The 17132-nt window shown below is 36.6% G+C and overlaps 1 protein-coding gene and 1 pseudogene across 1 annotated transcript; one reads left to right on the top strand and one right to left on the bottom strand.

Moving 5' to 3' along the window:
- The first annotated feature begins 203 nt into the window (after positions 1-203).
- On the top strand, positions 204-13717 carry LOC131159873 (NADH dehydrogenase [ubiquinone] iron-sulfur protein 1, mitochondrial). The gene is made up of 5 exons (XM_058115068.1): positions 204-845; positions 1409-1655; positions 5459-5753; positions 11111-11485; positions 12579-13717. Exons 1-5 carry the CDS (start codon positions 404-406, stop codon positions 13473-13475), a joined length of 2256 nt encoding a protein of 751 aa, XP_057971051.1. The 5' UTR covers positions 204-403; the 3' UTR covers positions 13476-13717.
- Positions 13718-16215: 2498 nt separating this feature from the next.
- Positions 16216-16843, bottom strand: LOC131160795 (uncharacterized; annotated as a pseudogene).
- Positions 16844-17132: the final 289 nt, after the last annotated feature.

The raw sequence follows: 17132 nt of genomic DNA on the forward strand, positions 1-17132 counted from the left end.
GTTTAAATCCTTTCAAGTTCGTTGCTGCCCTTGGACTCCTGAATTTACTCTCCTTTTAGAGTTGTGGGGTCAACTTCAAGGGGCGTACGATTAGTTACGTGAATCGTAAAACGGACACGTAAATACGCGATGCGTAATTAAAAAAAAATAAAAAATAAAAAAATACAAAGAGCTCGTGGCCGATATCAGCCGGTGGCTTACAAAGCACCTCAAATGAGGTAAGGAAAAAAAATTTAAATAAAAAACGTGATAAAATTAAGTGAGAAATTCAATTCGTTTTCTGCAGTCATGGAATGAAATGAGAGTCCGATCTATGGACACAGCCTGAATCAACCATTCCAAAAACTGAGTGTGTGTTGCACACACGCAGTGTAGAGAGAGAGAGAGAGAGAGAGAGAGAGAGATGGGGTTGGGCTTTCTAGCTTCGAGAGCCTTGCGAACGACCATCCTCCATAGATCGTCCTCCAGTGTTGTTCTCAAATCTCAGAACCCTAGCAATGCTCTTCGAACAATCGTCTCAACGCCAGAACTCCAAACCCCAGAGTCTTCTGCAGCTGCGGCGCAACCAGAATCCGCACCGGACTTCCCTCCCCGGAGCCCCGTCGCCGGCGCCAGAGTCCACTTTCCGAACCCCGCCGATGCCATCGAGGTGTTCGTTGATGGGTACCCTGTGAAGATCCCCAAGGGCTTTACGGTGCTGCAGGCCTGCGAGGTTGCTGGCGTTGACATTCCCCGATTCTGCTACCACAGCCGCCTCTCCATCGCGGGCAACTGTCGCATGTGCCTCGTTGAGGTTGAGAAGTCCCCCAAGCCTGTTGCCTCTTGCGCCATGCCCGCCCTCCCAGGTAAACTGCGGGTTTAAGGATTTTATTACTATTTCACTTGGGTTTTGATATTACTTTCTTAGTAGCTCTGGTTAATTTTTTCGGTTTTTTTTCTCCGTAACCTTTATTTTGTTATTCACTTTGTGTGTTTTTAGTCTATATCATGTAATTCAAATGCATTTGATTTTATATTCTTTACTATCGATTTGATTTCAGTCTTCTTTTATCATCCGTTGATTTTATCGGCAGCACTGTATGATACAGTTGGGTTTGCCTCAATTTGTAATTTTATTTTTATTTGTTTTTGACATTTGAAAATTGCCATTTTCGTTCATAATCTTTTGTTTATTCTTTTCTAATCTATACCGTACAGGTTTTATGCACTGAATTCTACACACATATACGCATTTCTTTTTGACTTTGTACAATGATTTATTTGCAATGTTCTATATTCCATGCAGTATAACTTGTATAGGTTTGATTCTTTCCTTACTGTTTCTTTAGAGCTCTATGATCTATAGTGTACTTGTTCATTTTTTATTTTCATGTGTTCAGTTTGTCCTTAATTTATTGGGAGTTTTCAGGGATGAAGATTAAGACAGATACGCCATTGGCAAAGAAGGCACGAGAAGGGGTGATGGAGTTTTTGCTGATGAATCATCCTTTAGACTGCCCAATTTGTGACCAGGGGGGAGAATGTGATCTCCAGGATCAGTCTATGGCTTTTGGATCTGATCGTGGTCGGTTCACTGAAATGAAGAGATCTGTGGTTGATAAGAATCTGGGACCATTGGTAAAAACTGTGATGACTAGGTGTATTCAATGTACAAGGTCAGAATCTTGCGTCACTCGTTTGTTTTCTAAATACTGTTTTGAACAACTTGGGATGTTGACATCCTTGTTGATGTAGATGTGATTTTTTTTTTTGTTTTAACTGATTACTCAATGGTTATGCTGGATATCAAATCCCGTTTTATGTTCTTTTTCTCAGGCAGTCAAAATATGGAGAGCATTTAAAATTATAGATTTGCATTTAAGGGGCCATTATTTTTCAAAGCTGATTTAATTTTGCAGAAATTTATACAATTTTAGAAATCTAAATATGATCAAATATTGGTATATTTTATGCTGCAACAATGTAGAAAGGTAAAATGTTGAAGAATGTGAAGAGGACAGACAATTTGCATTTTTTTTTTTTTGGTGATGTGAACAATAATTTGTTTTTTCTATATGAGAAATGTGCAGACTTGCTAGGGATAGAGACTGAAAATATTAATGTTTAAAAAAGTCAGGGTGGTGGATATGTAATAATTTTCAGTCCAGATTGCATGTACACATGTTGTATATAGTAAAATACAATGACCTGTCCTGAGTTTTGCCAAAAAAGACATTGATCTCCCTCGACTTTTTAAAAATTCTACAGAACTCCATATACGTTTGTTTTTAGTATCATTACTACCCATCTTTTGGTAAAATATTAATAACTTAAATGGAATATGATGGCGTAACTCTTTAATTTTTTTTTAAGTACTTTATCTACCCTTCTTAATTTTTTGGGCAATGTTTTAACATTCACTCTCTTCATCATTTTCTTCTTCTTCTTCATCTTATTTTTGTCCTGAAAATACCCAAAACGAGGTTTATAATGCCACATTGAAACCATAAGTAGACCACACAGTGGTAAAGCTCTTGAAAAGTTATGGGATTGGGACTTCGTTTAAGATGGTGGTCTTGTCCTGGAAAATTCATTTTCACTGTTTGCGCATGAATTGAAACCATTAGAGGTATAGAACACGCATGTTGTACAGCTTTAAACCCCAACCAGATGCTAGAGTAAGAGGGACAAATTGATTTGAGAAATTTGTAAAAGAAATGAATTGGATTAGGCCCATTCTGAATGCCAGCACCTCCATTGTTGAATGCTGGCACAATTTTTCCACTGGCCATTGCCAATTTCAAGCATCACTATAACTGCCTATGAGCTGTTCTTCACACACCATACCATGCGCAAATCCCCCTAGAGCATACACTTCTTCCCTCACAGCTGACCCTTTATGATGCTCTGCCACTGCCACTTCTATGGTGGTTGACCACTCCTAATTATCAAACATGCTGCCTTTATTCCTATGGAACTATGGGAGTAGTTTAGAAAATTTGCCAACCACACAAATCATCATTGGGTGTACCCAGCATTACCAGTCAACAGGAGGCCATGCACTGATAGCTTGAGAGGGAAACAGCTCGGATCACCAGCTAAGGCCCCTAAATGACCGCTCAGTGACAGAGGATGTAGGGGTGCAGAGACAGCCAAGAGGTTTGTTGAGCTGCTTCTCTTTTCCTAGTTTTTTACCAGCTCACCACCCTTGACCACCATCAAAATGCCCATACATGGCTGCCACCCCAACCCATGCGTCCGCTTCATTTCTTTCTTCTGTTACTGCTGATTGTAGTGCTGAGGTTGGTGTCATCATTGACCATCTGGCACTGGCTCCATATTCACTGTTGTTGGCTGTAGATGCTTATATGGGTTGCAGAGGGCAGACTGCAGCTCTGAAAGGAGTAATGCAACTGCTGTCCTGGAATTTGTAGGGGTTTAGACTGTCCTTCTACAGTTCAATATATTGCCATATTTCTTTTGCAACACCGGCTTAATATTTGTTCTCTAATGGATGTTATAGTTGCAAGATGCTCCTCAAAGGTTATCTTAAGCATGGTGGTTTTAAAAATTTTGCCTTCAAACACATGATGCTCGTAATCTCTTGGTTCTTTTCTCAAACAGCCTGTCTCAACCCCAATAAAGGAGGAAGGTTGTTTTAAGTAGCTAACAACCATTGTAACACATCAAATCTCTGATTCTCTATGATATAAATTCTTATCGAGTGTCGCCTACAAGCAATGCGTTGCACTTATATCACTCAGGTCTAGTGATAAATGCAAGGCTGGGCTAGGTTGTTGCCCTGAAGTGCTGTGCCTTGTTGTTGCCTATGTATGGTATGTGTGGGACCTTGCATCATGCTGGTGGGCAGGTAAAGAAGGTAGTTCAAGAGACTAGGGTTATATTAGCAACTTAAAGCTCTGGGATACTTACTCATAATAGCATGGAGATAGTTGACACACTGATTAAGAGAAAAAAGAACATAATATGCTTTTAAGAAACTAAGTGGTTGGGAGAAAACTTAGAAAAAATTAGGATTTAATCTTTGGTAATTGGGGAAGAAAAACATAACAATGGTTTAGGAACCAATGTAGACAAAGACTGAAAACATAATGTAATGTTAAAAGAGTAGGGGATAGAACTATAAAAATTAAGATGGTCTTAGGACGAGATAATAAATTTTGTAATTAATGATTATGCTCCTCAAATAGGCTCATGGAGAACCTTAGAAGGCACTTTTGGGAAGATATAGATAATAATATGCACGAAATATTAGGGATTGAGAGATTCATAGGAGCAGATTTGAATGTTCACATTGGAATGAACAATAAAGGTTATGAGAGGAGACATGGATATGGAGATAAAAATGAGCCCAATGATATGATGGGAAAAACCAATGGTGCCGAAAAACCTCAAACATGGTATTCCACATACCTGGAAAGAAGGACAATGAAAGAACAAGCAGCACACAAACATCATGAGACACTGATATATTTGCTCCTCTCCTTTGAAGCAAATTATTTAGTCTTTATTTTATTAAGGACTGTTGTAAGATACACCTTTATCCTAGAGGGTAATTTAATTTTCCAGGTGGAAGGATTCGGCAGAAAGGGAAGAGCACTTGGAACATGAATCAAATGAGCAAAAAAATTTTTTCATTAGAAGTACCTAGAAGCATCCAGATTCCAGAATCTAACTCACTTTATTCGCTCCTTAGAAAGCAAACAAAAGAACCCAACACATTCAACAAGAGGATTTGATCTTTAGTCTCCCTCTTACTCAGATTTCTTGTGACATAAAAGTCCCTCCCAGATGTAAAGAAGAAATAAGAAGCTGAAGCATTATGAAAGTTGGATAATCAAAAGAGATGGGGAATGCTGGAATCAAAGAGGCATCACCATCCTCCCAAAAGCAGACCTTCTACCCATTCCTAATTCTATATCAAACATGTGGAAAGAAGAGATGAGAAACCTATGAAACAAATTTCAAGGGGCTCACATGAGTAATGTTTCTTTCAACTATAGCATCCCACTCATTCTGTTGAAACTCCATACTTACTATGAATTACCTTTGTCTCAGTGTTCCTCTTTTCCAAGAAACGATTGGAGGTGATTGTATTTTGGCCTAGTATATTTATATATAAAAATTCTTTATCCCAGATGTTCTTTGTGGCACTTGTTTGTTAAATAAGGTTGTTGAGGATTAGTCTTAGCTTATGGTTTCAGCTGATTGTTGTGAGTGTATGTTTCAATGCTATCAACTTGTTTGTTTCTTCCCTGAATTACTATGTTAACTCCCAGGAGTGTTTCTCTTTGAGAGTAGCCTTGGACAGAATGCAATGAACTCGAATGTATTCTGCAGTTTTGCAAATGATGAAATAAAGAATATAGTATTTACATTTGATGCATGCAATGGTGTACAAATTGTTTGTAGCTGTGGCTTTAGACAAGCTTCTGAGGTGTACAATATCTGCTGACAGATGCGTGAGGTTTGCAACTGAGGTTGCAGGGGTTCAGGATCTTGGCATGTTAGGTCGCGGCAGTGGAGAAGAAATTGGGACTTATGTTGAAAAGCTAATGACAAGTGAACTTTCTGGAAATGTAATAGATATCTGTCCTGTTGGGGCACTTACGTCGAAACCTTTTGCTTTTAAAGCCAGGAATTGGGAGTTAAAGGGGACAGAGACAATTGATGTTACAGATGCGGTTGGTTCCAACATTCGAATTGATAGCAGAGGTCCAGAGGTTATGCGCATCCTCCCAAGGTTAAATGAGGTAGCTTCCTACAATGCATATATTTGTTATCTTTGTTTTCACTGGGTTCTTTCTTGTTAGCTTCCTGCCAATGCTTGGCTTCCTACCGTTTGTCATAATGTTTGTTCTATAAAAAAGGTAATATATATTTTAAATAGGATTACTTATGAAGCAAAAGAACTGTGAAAATGCATATGAATACTGAAAATGGAATTTGACAAAAATTGAGTGTTCAAATAGATACTAATAAGACTAAAGCTTTTGAATAGTTGTCTGTTCTAACCAGTTCGTGTAAAAGACCATGTGTATTACTCTCCAAGAAATTGGTTTTATTGTGGTGTTGTTTTGTGCAAACTAGAAAAGAAAATTAAGAAATATCTGATATTATTATTTTTTAATAATCAAGAAAATATATTAATTGATAAAAGAAAGTATATAAAAGGGAGAATGAGGTTGGAATCAGAAAAAAAAAAAAGGAAGGGAGAATGAGGCATCCTCCCTGGTGAAAAGAAAAAAACAAAAAAGAAGTAAAAACTTGTAAAAATATGATATTATATTTGGCGTTTGTTAGAGTGATTCCCTATCCTCTCCTGTCTTACTAGAATTAGCTTATGTCATGATTAGCGATGTTGATTTACTGGTTATTTGGGTAATGTATGGAAGGATGGCAGCCATCATTAAGAAATTGCCCTCACTCCAAAAAGAAGGATAGATGTGTGCTTATTTACCCTATTTTAGGTTCACAATAAGATCATCTGTGCTGATTTTTAGCTGGAAGCTGTTGATGACCTGCAGTTGACGTTTAGAGCGGAGTGAAATGTTTCACATTTATGTTCTATGAGCCAACATCAATCCTTTTCTTTTGGTGCGTTTCCTTTAGTGTTTTTTTTTTTTTTTGGAAAGGGAAAATGTAGGGTAGAGTTGTGTGGGATTGCCAAAGGCACAAAGCTTCTAAAATTTTGTATATTTTCATACTAAAGAGTTGATTTGTTCAGTTTTTATTTTTTTGAAGCCTCTCTTTTTCTTTTTCTTTTTCTTTTTGAGCACGCAAACCAGAATGAACCTGTTATTGGAGTTCCCCAAAAGATTTTTAATTTATTTGTGGAGCAATATGGAGATGACTCTTAAATATTATTTTATAGAGATGAGGGAATGTTATCTCCCTCAAGGTCCCTCAAGGGATAGCAGTTTGATCATTAAGTTTTGCCTTCTCCTTTACATGAATGGGGAGGCTCTAATTGTGTGAACGATAATGGTGGTTTATCTCCCCCTTCAGGAAGGGAGGGTGTTTAGGCTTTGTTTGATCCCACTTGCATCGATCTATTTAATCCTAATTAGTACTTTTTGGCTGTTAGTGAAAATTAAGAGCATAGTTTGGTAATGTTAGAAAATAAGTATTGATTTGACCAATAATATTCTCACAACAATTTTATACTACTATTACTACTATATTGGTATGTCATAATGTAATTTGTTGTCGAATATTTAGTTACAAAACTATAATAATCTAATATTATTTAAATATAATACAACAATACATAAAGATATTTATTTTAATATTATAATATTATGCTATTTTATTAGATCATCTGCCACCATTTCTCCCCAAGGTGGCACTACACCTCCACAGTTCTTGCACTGCCTCTTAGCCTGCTGGTTATTTGGCATTGAACCTTCCACCAACACATCCTTCAAGTCTGGCAATCATAAGCACCTACAGATTTGTTTGCTATCAAATTCTGGCAACCACTACCCTTCTTTGCATCTATCACTGACTCCAATGCATATACCTTCGCCAAGTCTCTCCACTATAGCTCTCTGCTATAAAAATTGAATTACCCTCACCATTCTATTGCAACCACAATTCCAAGAATCTGCCTTTTATGATTCGTCTCATCACCTCCCAATACAGGATTTTGCTCAACTTCTTGTATCAAATGAACTGTGGTAATCTTGAGAGAAATGCAATTGCATGCCAATCATGCAGCCGAAATTGTGATCCAAATCCACCTGCTTCTGTGTTGGGATTTCTCCTCCAATTAAACTAAATCCCCCTCCCTAATCTATTTCAAAGGCAGATCGAAAGTCTTACTTTCAATCTGGGTGGACTTGATGAGAGTTCTCCTCCATCTCTAACTATGATAACGTCCATGGAAAAGGAAAGAAAAAAATGATGTGAGAGACTAAAGTGGGAGCGAGAGAGAGGTTCTCATAAGGGATAGAGTGATCAGACTAACGTATAAATTTTTTTTTTCCCTTGGATTTTATCAAAGTTAGATATGGACTTGGAGTAGAATTTCCTCAAAGTCCTTGTAGATCAAAAGCCACAGTTTCGATTTGTGTTTGGAAAAGATTGGGAAGGGTTTTGGTTTTGTTCAATTGGAAAAGAAATCCTGACATAGGAGCAGGTGGATTAGGATCATGATAACGACTGCACAGTGGGTCTGCAATTGCTTCTTCACTCACTTCTTGACATTCGGATGTTTCATTCAAAATATGGGGAGTTTGGAAAAATGCTTGCTCTCTTTCTAAAAGAAGTGTGAGACTCCCTAAGATTTGTAATTAGTTTCTGAGAGGATAAAGCTACTTTCTCTAAGGGTTTGTGTGAGGGTGGCTTTGAAGAGAAACTATGGTTATTTATTGTGGTGGGTTTGAATCAGTAAATATAAGAATGAGGAGTTGGTTTTCCACGAGCAGAAGAAGAATTTTCTCTACTCTATATTTTTAACAATCTTCGGCAAGATGAGTGGAAATATTTGTTGATTTCTGTTGTCTCTTCAGACTTTCTACATCCTTGTATATCTTATTTTCGTTATCCTTTACATGTTCATGGGAGTAGTCTTTCTGTTCTTTATCAAATTTATTTATGGATAATGACTTCTTGAAACTTGCTTTAGAATAAAGTTAATTGTTTTGCTTGTTTTTGGGTCCATTATTTCGGGATTTTTGGGGTTGTCTAGCTGTCTGATATCCAAAGGTATTGGAAGGCTGCTCTGATGTAATTCTTATCTTATTTTTTGCTTTCTTTTTAGGAGGATTCCAATTGTGGTCTGTCCCTTTCCTGGACCCCACATGCGTAGGGAGGTTTGCGCACTGGGCTGCCTTTTTTTATTTTTCCTCTCTATTTGAGGGCTTTAGCATTGGCCTGCTTTCCTAATGTGGCAAAAAAAAAATACAAAACTCAATTTATCATAATTAATTAACTGGAACACTTTAGGGTGTGTTAGTTGTGTAGAATTTGGAAAAATGCCATCTATGTGTTTAGTTTTCCAGCATTTATCTGGAGAACTTGGATAACAATAAAGTGACATTTTCCAAATTTTCTGTAAGATGTTGAAAATTGAATCCAGCATCATAGCATTTTTACAATTCTTTAGAAATTGGACATGGAAAATGAAAATGAGTTTCCACAAATAAACATGGCGTATTTAACTCAAAATATTCCTAATTTTAAGGACTCTGAATTGATGGCTAAAAACTACCGGCCAATCATTTGTGTGAAATAATCCAATTCTGTAAAATGAATTATTGTTCCAATCATGAGCCCAATCTCTACATAATTGCCCATACGATCAAAAAATTATGATCACTGGATTTTAGGCATACCATGTCCATCTATGGTCAAATAAATCTAACCCCCAAAGTGCAATTTGTGTGTGGCATGGCTTTTCTTTTTCTGTTTCTCTGTCTTTTTAATGAGTATATCTTTGATGTTTTGAACTTGTAATTGTGGTGAATTTCTTGGATTATGTGGAGGTGTATGCGAGTTTGTAGGAGTGAGGTTTTAATCTTGGTGTTTGATGGTGAACTTGTGTGCATGTGTGATAATAAGGTGATTACTGACTAGAAGAATGGTTTGAGCATGGGATATCTGTGTTTGGAGGGCCTGGGTTGAAATTCTCAGTAGGGATGGGGAGGGGAGGGTTTTGAGATGGGGATGTGCTAAGACTAAAAAAAGGAAAGGTTTTGTGCAATCATCTTTAGAATAGAAGTGTTGCAGCTAAGCTGACTAATGTTCATCCGTTAAATAGAGAACTAACCAAGTTAACTCTTTTATTGTTTAGTTGAGGAACACTTATTATTTTTTAGTTTGCTGATGTGGTTTATTTATTTATTTAAATTTTCAAATTCATTTATCCTATGTTTGGGAGCTTGGGTTTGAGGCCTTGGATTTGGATTTGTGTGGATTTGGAAAAAACACAATATAAAATTGTCTTGAATTTTTGTTCAAATCCACACAGATCCAAATCCAAGGCCCCAAATCCATGCTCCCAACACTAGCTTAATGTAAGTAGATGGAAGTCCCTTAATTGCAGCAACAATGAACTTTAATCCCCCAAATAGAAGAAAATTAAATTTGCTCCCTTAAATAGAAAATGGGTAGAGTTGGTCCCTAACTCCCATTAGGTGTATTTACCCTTCTCTTTTGATAAGCGAGTATTCATTAAATGGAGTTAAAGGTGGAGTTGTACAAAAGCCAAAATGTAATTTGAATTATTAAAAAAATTCCAGAAATTGGATTAGAGAAACACTGTCTGCTCAAAATTTGCCTGTCAATCAAAAGTGCATGTGAGGAATCACTCCTTTTGTCTTGCAAAAGAAGTCTCTCCATACTCTTCATGCCAACAGCTCCCCATCATGGTTAGAATCACGATTCAGATCATAGTTTTTAAATTGGTAGGCTTGGAGTAGGATCATATTAGAATGGATCGGTGGGATTGGTCTGTTCGTAGATCCCACAATAAGTCATAGTTTTTAAATTTTTACCAAATTTCTTGTATTACAAGCTTGGTGTTTGTCCTATATAACTTGTACAAGGACTGCACAAAGTAGGAACTAATTTGGTTCTTCTAATATTAACAAGTAGTTAGAAAAATATGGACTCATTTATTTTTAGATTGATGTTCATTTAGAGGGACTTTGGTGTTTGTCCTGTATAGTGTGCAAATATTACACAGCATTGGAAGTCATTTGGTTCACTAGTATTAACAAAAAGTAACAAATTATGGGCTCAAAAATTTATTTTTAGGTTGATGTTCATTAAGTGGTTCAAAAGGCTAAACATTAATATTTAGGTTAATAAGGATTAGAATGATGATCATGATGATGATTTTAATGATGGGCTTGATTATGTCATCCATGACAATTTTGGTGACATTGACATTAATTTTATGAGCTAGCTTGATAGTTTGGCTTTTTGTTATTTATTGTATAGTTTTTTGCTTACTAATGTTGTTAAAACTGCTAATAATTTTTAATACTATGGGAGTGTAAGTTGAATATTTTCAACTCTGTTAAAAATAGGTGGTCTAGTGCTAGTTGCATATTTCCTTGAAACATGAGATGAAAAATTTGTCTGCCACATTGCTTTATTGCAGGACATAAATGAAGAATGGATATCAGACAAAACTCGATTCTGTTATGATGGTCTGAAGAGGCAGAGGCTGAATGACCCAATGATTCGTGGTCCTGATGGACGGTTTAAGGCTGTGAGCTGGCGCGATGCCCTCGCTGTAGTTGCTGAGGTTGTTGATCAAGTAAAACCAGAGGAAATTGTTGGTATAGCTGGTCAGCTGTCTGATGCAGAATCCATGATAGCCCTGAAGGATTTCTTAAATCAGATGGGTTCAAATAATGTATTTTGTGAAGGAAATGGCATGCATCCATGTGTTGATCTGCGTTCCGGATACCTTTTGAATAGTAGCATTTCTGGTTTGGAGAAGGCGGATGTTTTCCTTTTAGTTGGTACCCAGGTAATGCTGTGACGACACTTCTTTTTAATAGCATACATCTGATTTGAGTAATGCTCTATTTTTATTGTTTTTTTTTTTTCTGCATAATCATAGAGATAAGAAATGCGAACGCCCTAGCAAACCATGAGCTGGTATGAAAATTTATGAAACATGTTGCTTTTTTGTTCGAGAACACTAAATCTTGCAATCCAAAGTTTTATTACCATACTTTCCACATGACATGTTTTTATTTGTACAAGTAGAGCATTATCACATTATAATTTTATTTCGGTCGTTATTAATCTCTTCACCAAAGAAAATCTAGTTATAGATTTTGATTATAGATTTTGAAAAGCCTCAACATCCTCCCTTAAATATATAGATTCTATTATACATATTTCATTCATATGTCTATAGAAGGGGGCATTTGGTTTGCATTATCTTGAAGAATTCATGAAAGTATGGCCCCCAGAGCGGTGGATGCCCATGTTTGTGAACCATAGGAATGCTGTGTGGCAAGAATCTTGGCTTCTTGGAAATGCAATATACCCTTTAAATATGGGCATGTGAAACTGACCTCCCCTGTTGTAATCTTGGATTCCCATGGGAATTCAACTTCATAGGACAAAAATGTCCTTGGTATTTGTTACTCCTGGACAAAATTGCCCTTTCTTGTTTTATTATTATTAGTAGTATTATGATTACATGATTATTGTTGTTATTGATGTTAATATTGTTTGTTGTTGTCCGTATTATTATTATTATTAAAAATTATTAGTATTATTATTATTATTATTATTATTATTGTTATTATTGCTACGGCTACTACTAATACGACTAGTGCTACTACTACAATGGATGTATGCTTTGAGAAGAGATATCGTTTATAAAGAAATAAATTTTCATGTAAGGATCTCTTCTCAAAGCATTCCCCCTTCCCCACTATCTTTTTCTGTTTCTTCTCCTTTTTTGGTTCCCATGTTACTTCAATAGAACTGTCATGAGATGCCTGTTGTGAGAAAAACACGGGGTGCTTTGGGTGTAGATAATATGTATTTTAGGTTTGGTTTGTGACTTTTGGTTCTCTAATTCAAATTTTTTGATAAAATGCCAGCCAAGGGTAGAAGCTCCTATGGTAAATGCCAGAATACGGAAAACAGTCCGTGCTACCCAAGCAAAGGTGGGTTACATTGGCCCGATCACTGATTTCAACTATGATCACCAGCATCTTGGCAACGGCCCTCAAACACTTATTGATATTGCTGAGGGTCGCCACCCATTTTGCTCAGTCCTCTTGAATGCTAAGAGCCCAGCCATCATTATTGGTTCGGGGCTGTTTGAACGCAAGGACAAGGATGCCATTCTCTCTGCCATTGAAACCATTGCGGAACTGGGAAATGCTGTCAGATCTGACTGGAATGGTCTTAATGTGTTGCTTCTCAATGCTGCGCAAGCTGCAGCATATGACCTTGGTCTTGTGCCACAATCCAGAAAAACCTTGGAATCCGCAAAGTTTTTATATTTGATGGGCGCTGATGATGTTAAATTGGAGAAGCTTCCAAATGATGCATTTGTAGTTTATCAGGGTCACCATGGAGACAGGAGTGTGTATCGTGCCAATGTCATTTTGCCAGCAGCAGCCTTTAGTGAGAAGGAAGGGACTTACGAAAATACAGAAGGGTGCACTCAAGAAACTTTGCCAGCTGTTCCAACTGTTGGTGATGCCAGGGATGATTGGAAGATAATTCGGGCTCTATCTGAGGTTGCAGGAATGCGATTGCCTTATGATAACCTTGGTGCTGTCAGATCACGGATAAGGACTGTGGCAGCAAACCTCTTGCACTTGGATGAGAGAGAACCTGCTACATTTTCTGCTTCAGCAAAGCCCAAGTTTCGTGAAAAAATGAATTTGACATCATTTGGTGTTGCTGTTGAGAATTTCTACATGACTGATTCAATCACCAGAGCATCCAAGATAATGGCACAATGCAGTGCCATGCTGAAGACCTGACTGAAATGCCGTAAAACATTGTAATAAAGCTGCGGATTCACTTGTTTTGATTTGATTATCCTTATTCAAGCTGTGTAGGGTTTTTTTTTTTTTTTTTTTTTGTAATATACACATTTCAATGCCATGAGATTTGTGCTCGCTGAAGGCAGCACAAAATTTGGTTTGTAACTTGTCTAATTTAATGAGTATTCTGGCCGTTGTGACCTCAACAGATGCAATAGCCTGTCTTTTACGCTCCAAAATTGCTCTATGAAAGGGTTTTAATTTTTTAAATATTTCCTGGAAATAATATTGCAGTGTTCATTATTTGCAATTACAATGTCACTTTCTTCCACTACGCTCTTTTTTTTTTTCAAGGGTTGGCCGTGGTGGTTGGATTTGGGTTGGTTGGCTACGTTAATCCGATAAAAATATTGATCCTGAGGCTTCCAAGAGCATTTACCTCTTCTAAGATATTGAGAATTTTACAAATCTCCCTTCTAAAAAGATACTAGTCTCATATTTTGTAAAATAATAAAATTTTGAAGTGTTGGTGTCCTAAAAATCAGATATAAGGAGAGGTTTGAAAAATTTTGCAACTTAAAGAAAGGTTCATGAAATTTTCAAAATTTTAGGAAATGACAGTATCTTTTTACTAGATCTTAGGAAAGATTAGTGTCTTTTATTCTTAAAAATATTTTCTTTTTATTTCTAGAAACTATCATGTCCATACACAACTCTACTAGTTTATTTCTATTATATCCTATACAACAAACTAAACCAACGTAAATGGTAATGTAAATGATTCAAGAAGGTGCAATTGAGTTTAATTGAGTGGAAATAGTGAACTAGCTCCAAGATTGCTTTTCAAACTAAACTACAGAACTTACCATGCATAATTAAATAATAATTAAACTAAAATGCTAGTATGTATGTATGTATGAATTACTTAAAATATATTGAAAGTTGATCACTTGAATGCACATATGATTTTAGCTCAGGTAAACATGCTCAGAATCGATCCTTTAGAGGGACCAACCACACAAAAAAAATCCTTCTCAGAATAAAATATGGAAAAATGCGGCTAAGGCTGGGTGTTTTGCTTTCTATAATAAGGAGGTAAGTTTTTGTGAGCCCATGAATTCTCGCAGCCTTTTTTATTTTTTTATTTTTTTTATCCGTAAATGTAAAATATATTGATAAAAAAATGGATATGTACAGAAGCAAAGCTCCCAAACAACACAAAAAAGTAATTACAGTCAACCGGGGCATCCCCGGGGGCACAAAGGCCTAACTAATCATAACAGTCAAAAGACAAAAAATAAGTAAAACTTAAAAGGCCCAAAGAGGTACCATCAAAACTGCTCGAGCCACCTTCAGAAAGAGATCCATGTTGATAAAGGAAAACCATCAAGGAAGCAGCAGAAACAGAAAAATCAGAGCAGCAAATGGCTCAGACCACAATCAGAACTGTATCTTCAAATCAGCTAAAGCCACCAATTAATGACAGGTACTGAACTTCACCCCAAACAGCACAATCAGCACCAAAATCAAAGCTGCAATACTAGGACCTGCAGAAATGTATCAGCAGGAAGACCATCACAGCAGAGTCCAACAGACTCCAAAAACCAACCCAAAACCTGAAGCTGCAAATTCAGAAATACAGAATCTGAAGCTGCAGGAAGTCAACTCTGTAACCAGCTATATTCCCAGAATATCAGACAAACACAGCCCTACAACCCACTACTCAAACAGTATAATCCCCTTGTAACACAGCAATCAGAGCACAGTACTGTAGGCAGGATGTACTGCTCATCACCCCAAATCAGCTCAATCAGCACTGTAGGAAACAGTACCTTACAGACAATCTTCAATGCGACTAGTCCCCCAACCAGTAGAAAAATGAGGAAATTTGTCATACACTGTTCTATACGTGTGAACCTGTGTCACTTTGAACACAGCTTCAGGTAAGATGATTTTTTTGTCAAATTTCTTTTTATTTCGGAAATGCCAAATGTGATACACCACAACTGCTAGACAGATTTAATTAGCCACAGATTGAACACCTGTGCCTTTTGCTTCTTTGTGCATTCATTTAAGAGCAGCTTTCAGAGAAGTCATGCAGCCTTTGATCCAACCTTACTGAACTTTATGATTCAAGTCAAATCTACAGAAATTAAAACTTAGTTTGATCCCCAATTTCTTTTTAAAAAGATGTCTAAAAAGCAGCAGATGAAAAGAAACTTTTTGATATTATTTTAATAATATTTAGTTTCCCAAGTGAAAAAAGGATTGTTAGAAAGAAAAAATTAGCTTTAAATATTTGATAAAATATTTATAAGGTGCCTAAAAGCATTTGAAACGACTAAAATAGATATGTATTTTTAGAAAATTTAATTAATACATTGAAATTTTTATAATATTTTAAAAAAATTAAGGACAACAATGAAATATAATAATTTCTTAGAGAAAAAGCTAACTTTTAACTTAAGTTTCAAATTTGTAATTTTTAAAAGCTAAAAAAAAAAAGTTAAAAGCTGACTTTTAGAAGTTGGAAAAACTGTATACCAAACACATGTGACTCAGCTTTTACTTTTAGAATTAGAGGTTTAGGCAAAAAAATGGAAAGTCAAACTCACCCTAAATAAAGTAAAGGAGAAATATGTTCTCTTAGGTGAAAACGCGCCATAAAACAATTACTATGCAGGAATAACACACTTAACCTAAAGTGACACCAATATTCATTCGTTGCCTTCTGCAATATTTGAACGTGTATGTTTCTAATGGGCTTCCAACCAATATTGTATGCTTAAACAAACTTTTATGGACAGATCAATTTATTCCTGCAGTCTCAACCTTTGAACATGAAGTGATGCATGTCTCATTGTATGAGCTTTCCCAATTCTTCGCATCAAAATGCTTAATCTCAACATGGGTACGTGTCCCAGGGTCCACGCATCTGAATGTGACAGCAAGCCCATCTGGGTTTCTTCTCGGAATATAAAAGGAGGTTATGCCACAAACTTTACAGAAGATTTGTTTTGCAGTGTGAGTGCCAAAGGTGTAGGTTGTAAGGAACTCTTCAGAACTTCCCAAAAGCTCAAAAACTTTTAGAAAGGGACTATGAAGTGAGTGTTGCCCCTCATGGAGCAGTTCCTGCAGCTGCAGTTCCAAGCTATAACATGAGTTGGTGCTTGCACTCACCATCTTACAATTTTGCAATGGCATCCACCATTGTGTATGACCATCTCTGTTCATCTCCCAGACTTCTATTTAGTTAAGAGGAATATGCTGCCGGCGGGAATCTGTCAACAAGTTCACAACTCTAAAGTGCAAGTATGAAAATGAAATGCTTTATTCCCCACCCAAAGACAACTACTATTTACCATTTTGACAAAAACACACATTGCAAGTGGTTTGAATACTCTATGGAGTAAAACTGCCAGGGAAATACAAAGTGAGGATCTCATGAGGGCAACAAATCAGGAGGCAACACCATTTAATCAGATGCAGAAAGTATGCCTACATTTGACATGCAAACTGAAGGAGTGGCTTTTAGGTGGCTTACTCATAATTACTCCATTGCATATGGAGGAATAATTGTACAGTGAGGGAATAGTTCAGAGAAAATTTTAAAATCAGATAAAACACCTTTTATGAAAAACCACATGCTACAAC

Source organism: Malania oleifera, chromosome 7, assembly GCF_029873635.1.
Source record: "Malania oleifera isolate guangnan ecotype guangnan chromosome 7, ASM2987363v1, whole genome shotgun sequence".
NCBI classification, from domain to species: Eukaryota; Viridiplantae; Streptophyta; class Magnoliopsida; order Santalales; family Ximeniaceae; genus Malania; species Malania oleifera.